General features: G+C 54.1%; 1 protein-coding gene across 1 annotated transcript; it reads right to left on the reverse strand.

The window, feature by feature from the left end:
- Positions 1 to 1,894: 1,894 nt before the first annotated feature.
- On the reverse strand, positions 1,895 to 5,362 carry Pmar_PMAR018409 (gag/pol/env polyprotein, putative; the record flags this gene model as incomplete). Its single annotated transcript, XM_002771291.1, has 1 exon — positions 1,895 to 5,362. The coding sequence occupies one exon, from the start codon at positions 5,360 to 5,362 to the stop codon at positions 1,895 to 1,897; it is 3,468 nt and encodes a 1,155-aa protein (XP_002771337.1).
- Positions 5,363 to 6,431: the final 1,069 nt, after the last annotated feature.

The following is a 6,431-nucleotide window of genomic DNA, read 5'->3' on the forward strand; positions in this document are numbered from 1 at the left end:
CGTACCATATCCACGTACATGTTGTATGCTATGGTGGACCATTCCCGTAGCACTACGTGTGTAGGTTGTGTCTGTGAAGAAGAGCAAATTGGTGAGCATCCAAGAATTCATGGGGAGTGCAAACAGTGCTGGAGGCACACGCAGGGGTCGGACTGAAAAAACCTATGAACGATGTCTCCTTTTCGGGTAGTGCTCTGAGCCGTGTCAGGCTTTGTCGTATTTCTGCTCTGAGAATACGATACTTTTCAGTGATATCGGTTCAGCTCGATGTTTTATGATACTGGCACAGAAATACCAGACACGGCATTTGCTTCCGCTACACAGTAAAGTAATGACTCACCAAAGTAACGTCTATTGAATCTGTGCCATTCTTTTCAGGTCCGAGTTGGAGATTTTGCCGCTGTCTGCGAACCTCGTTTCCCTGATAGAGAGTTTCTCTGTGGAACAGCAACCCCAGTTTTCGTTACGGACACGAGGCTCATGCGAGTACGAGCTTCTCCGTTACCGGTGGCCATCAGAGAAGTACGACACGTTTGCTATACCTGACTTGCAGTTCGCGTGGTTTATAGGTACCCGATAACTCAAGTTTTGCTCACTTTTGTGTGAGTGGAAAGATCGAATTATCGAACGTTTCATGGCCATTATGTTGCGGTATTACACGAAATCAAGAAGATGGAGGCTCAAACGGGTGAAGAGTGAGGAATGTTCTGTCTTGATTAATCCGGAGCGTTTAGAAACTTCCCCGTTCGCCCCGACGAGTCTCGTTTCCTTTCTATCATTTGCGAGCGCCCTGACGGGAAACCGCTAGCAGTGTCCCACCGTCGATATCCATTTGGTCTGCGATCGACTCCCTTTTGGTGGAGCCCATATGGAGGAAGCCGTTTGAGAATTTATCGCTGACTGACCAGGGATTACTGCTCAGCTCAGATCATTCATGTGGATGATCTGACCATATTTGCTCCTCGCCGATTGTTGAGTTTGCTGGGCGGGATTCACTCCCTCTTGGCACTGCTGAGTTGGCAGTAACGCTCGGATTTCCCTTGAGTTCCCCGAAGATGCTGATAAGGAATTGTGTTGATCTATGCGAGCTGTCGAGCTAGTTTGGACTACTATTCAGAAATTCTGAATCAGAATTCTTATTTTCAGTTATTACTAAGTACAGTCATGAGTCCTCATCCATCAGCGTCTGTAGGTGTCCCGGATCTGAAAGCTTCTATCATACTAAAAGATATAGAAGGAGTGTTGGACTCAGGAATCTGCACACTAAGAACCGCTCGGAAATGTAAGAAGGCTATACCGCGATGCTATAGCTCTGCTCCGAGGATCTCGCTCCTACTACGGCAGTTTGCTCTATTTCTATCCGACTTGTCAGTGCCAGGCTGGCACTGCCAGCATCTTATCGCGTAGAACATGTTTCAGGAGAGTGCAATACGGCTGCTGACATTTTTTGTCGTAACTTTCATTCGGAATCCGAGTTTCGGATGAGATTCCACTATCCTGGAAGAGTCAAGATATCTGCAAGTATTTGGAGATACTCGACCCATCATCATAGTCACTCCCTCTCTCGCGCAACTATGTTGAGTAAGCGTCTGGTCATCAGACATCTTTGTGTTGCCATCCCCATTACCCTCGTGTGGGATTAGCGGGAGCCTCTCGTTGACTAACACTACTCGGAAGTGCCATTTGGACTCAAAAGAAGAACTACTCAGTCTCATGATCTCTTATATAAACTTAACCCTCATCCTAAGAACTTGAATCGTCGTAAAAAGGGGCCATCCGGCCATAGCGAGATCGATCTGATGAGCATGAGTACGCGTGCACAAGCACGCATGCGCGACGAAAAGGGAGCCGCTCTACAATGGAGCTGGCGTGGTCTGTTGTGATCGACCATCCTTTACTCTACATGCCCCCCGGATGGAAGATTACAAGGACGAACGTTGGCATAATGAGTTTCCTTAATCAATTGGGATGTGACCTCGTCCGGTGGGATCGAGGCATTAACTAATCTCAGAACAACCCCGCGTACAATCTCATGCACGCGGTACACATCAGGAGCGTACCTACCGCCGCGTCCCAGTGTGTCAGGGTTGAAAAGAACAACAGTTGAGCCGACCGGTGGCGGTCCCTTCCTGCGGAGACCACGGACATCGCTCAAGACCTGCTCGCGAGCTGCGATAGCAGCTTTGACGAGCTTGGTAATTTCATCGCGGACCTCTGCTCTAGCAACGGGGGCACCACCGTCAACAGCCCCTTGTGCAAGCGAATTCTCAGGGCTCAACCGGGATACACGACCGTAGAATATCTCAAAAGGTGAAAGGTCAGTGTCCAAAAAAGGCTTACAATTGAGCCGACGGATAACCTTCCCTAACGTTGTTGGCCAGGTCTTCTTATCACCGAGCTGCCTCGCCAGGAACTTGACACTGGCGACAGCGCGCTCTGCTAAGCCGTTTGAAAAAGGAGCATATGGCGACACCACCCGATGCTCCACTGCTCTTAGCGAGAGCATTTCAGCTAGTGGACGTCCACGGAAACACGGGCCTCCGTCAGTGCGAAGCAAGGCCGGAGCGCCCAATAAATCGAAGAGGCTAGCCATCTCGGTCGCCACTGTGGCACTTTTCTGATCCTTCAAAGGGGATACCACAGTGAATCCGCTAAAATGGCACGTCAGCACCAATACCGCGCAAAGTCTGCGCTTGCGATCCCAGCCCATCTCGGCAAGGTCAGCTGAAACCGTATACCAACACTCCTGCACGCCAGTGCGAAGAGAGCGAGCTGAGTCAGTTGTGGAATAAAAGCGCCTGTTAGATGACAAACGACACCCTTCACAGGTGCCGCACACAACCTCAATGAAGGAACGGAGCCGAGGTATATGAAAGCATCTGGACACCAACCATCGTATGTAACGACGATTAAGGCAGCCAGTTTCACGATGGTATGCATCGACGATCGAATGTGCGTGCTGCTTTCCCTCGGAAGTATCCGTGGGAACATAATAACATGTACGAGTCGCGGAGACTCCGTTCACCTTCGGGGTTTGGGACCTCTTCATTAGAAGACCATCGTCAGCCAAAGAGAAATCAGGAAGTTCTGCCGCCACTCCCGGTATCGGGGCTGTAGCGGGCCCTACCGGGGCAACGTCCGGTGGTGGGGATGAACCGAGGGATCTGAGTATAAAGTTGGCCGTCGGGGAAGCCCACTGGAGAGCGAGGAGCCGCTGCCTGGATGGTCTTCCATGCTCCATACCGAACTCCAGGACGCCTTGCGATGCTGGATGGACTGTTGCAATGACCCTTAGCTGATTCTCAACGTCACATACGGTGGGATAATCTTCAGAGGAGCCTGAGCCGCCGTCTTCATCAAAAACCGCGACCGCTTTGGTGTGCATCACACCGCGACCTTCGAAGATGATACTGTCGGGGATACCCCAGGAAAAAGCGAGCCTGCTGAGGCTGTCCGACTCGGAGTTCTGCTCCGCAGGGATATGCAACAGCTCGGGGGTCAACATGTACTTCCGTTGCCAGGCCTCGCGCACATCGGCGATAGCTTCGCAGAGCCGAGATATTGCGAGACGGTCGACCGACTTGCATGTGAGCTTCGAGCCACCTCGTAACCATGAAAGCGCGGTTCGTGAGTCGGAGAGAAACTTCAGACCCAGGCCATTAAGATAAGGAACCAACGCGTCGGCGAACACGTGCGCTGCTGCCAGTCCGTAAGCCTCTTTACGGTTTTGGTGCCAGTTGAGCATCGGTCCGCGCAGGGCTCTGGCTCTGCTGGAGAGAGCCACACGAGACGAACTTCCGCTAGACAGCGTGGCGATAAATCCAATGCCAAAGGGACTGGCATCACAGGCGACCTCCAGGGTGTCCGCCACAAAGCTGACCTCATGGTCACAATCTCTCGAACGAGCGCTGAGGATGCCGATAGCGATTGTTAGCGTCTTAGCCTCGTCCTTCCCCAGAGGAACATCTTGGTCCCAGCCTGCTTTCCACTTACCAGATACTCTCCGTATATAGTCGGCTGCCAGGCCCCTGTCGCCGTGAAGACCAAGAGGATCAAAGGCGGCACCAGCCGCTCGGAACAGGGAACGCTTGCAAACTCTTTGGCCCTCTCTGAAGGTCTGAGAGTGCGGATCGGAGTCGGTAACGCACCGAAGAACTAGGGTCCCTTGACCGGTTGGGTGGTCTTCACGATACGTAAAGTCGACGCCAAGGTGGCGGAAGGAGTCGAATCTTTCAACCTGCCCTTCCGAAGAGAACGTCAGTAAATGACACTTCGCAGGGGTGAACTCAAACCCCCATGAGCCACCCAAGCAGATGATCTCCGACTTGAGGCGCTGGACGGCCTGGTGTCCGCCAAGTAGGCAGATATCATCCACATACTCCCAGTGGAGTAGCAGAGGATCGTTGATTTCGGAACTCACGCGCAGCATGGCGTCATCGATCAAACATGTGAGTGCTTCGCGTAGCACTGCCGGACCACAGCGAAGCCCAAATACCAGTCGACGTGCCACAAACCGGCGACCGAGCGACCTGATCACAGCGGTGCGGTCATGGAGCCTGATTCTATAGAAGGCGGTCGCCGCGTCCAGGGTACAAAAGGATAAGCGCTCTGGCTTGGCCCCTTCCTTTTGCCTCTGTCTCGCCGCTCGGGCGATCGCCGCAATGGCAACACGGACTTGGGCAAGGATGACCGCGCAAGAGTCGCCTGGATAAGAACTTGGCGGCGAGATAGCATTTCCCCGGCGCAAATCAATGCATGGCCTGACTTTCACACCTTGTACCACTGGAAAGGCAATGGCCTCGGGTAGGGCGACCCCACCCTTGCCGTCAACCCCGTCTTCGTGCAGAGGTTCCCACCATCCGCGGGACTGAAACCGCTCCAGCTCTTCATGGTACGACTCCTGCTGGGGGGAGTCGAGTGCCGCGAAAAGGCTTTTCGAGTAGTCATAAACCGGTCCTTGCCGAACGAGTGGGGATGATGTCCAGCGGACCTCCACCGCGTGTGTCTGCTCTGGGCAGTCCTTCGTCTCTGACTCGGCAAGCAATCTTAAACGGATAGAATAGTCCGGTGCTGCCTTTGACTGGCGCCAGTTTTCGGTGAGCCGAGCGGAACTGTTCGGAAGCGTAGAGCGTGTGCGATAGGTCGAAGGGGCATCAAGCAAAGTCTCATTGGAGAGCTCCTCGCACCGCAGAAACAAATTGTCGCTATCCTCAACGACCATTACTGATAGGTCCTCGTTCTCGAGAACCACGAAGTGGAGACGACCCTCCTCCTCCAGCCTTGCCGGGGCAAGCTCCCCCTGGCGCTGGGCGGGGCTGCGAATCGTCACCTGGCGGCTTCCGTCCACCTCGTCAAAGTACATAGAAATCTTAAGCGCGCACATGGACTGGACTCCCAGTATGCAAGTTGAGCCATCGACTCCGTTCGGAGACCCCCGTCCGGGAAGCACAAAGAAGTTCAATAAGTGCTCCTTCCCGTGCCGAGTAACCTTGACCTGGACCGTGCCATCCAGCTTCACCACAGACCCGTTCGCGAGCTTCGCGGAAGTCGAACATGGCGTGATGGTCCACCCCCTGAGCGTGGCCAGGTCACGGCCAACGTAATTCCTCACAGCGCCCGAGTCTAGTAGGGCTTTGAGAGGTGCCTGTCCCTTGGGATATAAGGTCAGCATCGGCCCGAGTTGCCTGTGCTGACAGGACTCGGACGACTGTTTGACCACCCAAAGCATCTGTAACTGCTCTTCCTCAACCTCTGAGGATCGAGATAGAGCGGACTCTTCCGGGTCCCCATCGGGTGCTATTGCTTGGAGAGACTGTGAGGAAGAGGCTTGGGAACGTCCGTGGCCACCACCCTTTGAGGCGGCTTTGTCATCCGTACAGTCGTGGCGAAACTTACATGCGCTACCAAACCGACAACGCCCTTCAGCCGCCCATCGGCGACACTCTGTAGGGCCTAGGTGTCTGAAAGGGCACCGCTCTCCCTTTGTACATTTGCCTCTCAGTGAGTTCCGGCAAAGCTCGCCTTTCGAGGAGGAAGTTGGCGTTGCTGATGACGCACGTCTGGCGTAGGGTGCCCCCTGTCACCGGCTGCAGTCGGGCGATTGCTTTCGGCGGGTTGCGGGGCTTACTCGCCCGGTCAGCATCGGCTCTAGCGACGCGAGTGAGAGCCTTGACTCGAAAGCGTGACATGTCCCGGGATACTCATAGGAGGCCTCCTGGCAGTTCTCATCATTTACACCACGGCGAAAGGCGCGGATAATAAGGGCGTCAGTGAGCGGAGTCCCTGCGAGTGAGCAACGTCGTAGCCAGTCATCGAGCCTTCCAATGTAATCAGTCAAAGGTTCTTGTGGGCCGCGCCCCGTAGGCTCAGTCATGAGCTTCTCCGCCTCAAAGTGACCGCCACACTCCTCCTTCAAAGTCGAGTGGATCGCG

The sequence above is a fragment of the Perkinsus marinus genome, assembly GCF_000006405.1.
Source record: "Perkinsus marinus ATCC 50983 genomic scaffold scf_1104296963162, whole genome shotgun sequence".
NCBI classification, from domain to species: domain Eukaryota; phylum Perkinsozoa; order Perkinsida; family Perkinsidae; genus Perkinsus; species Perkinsus marinus.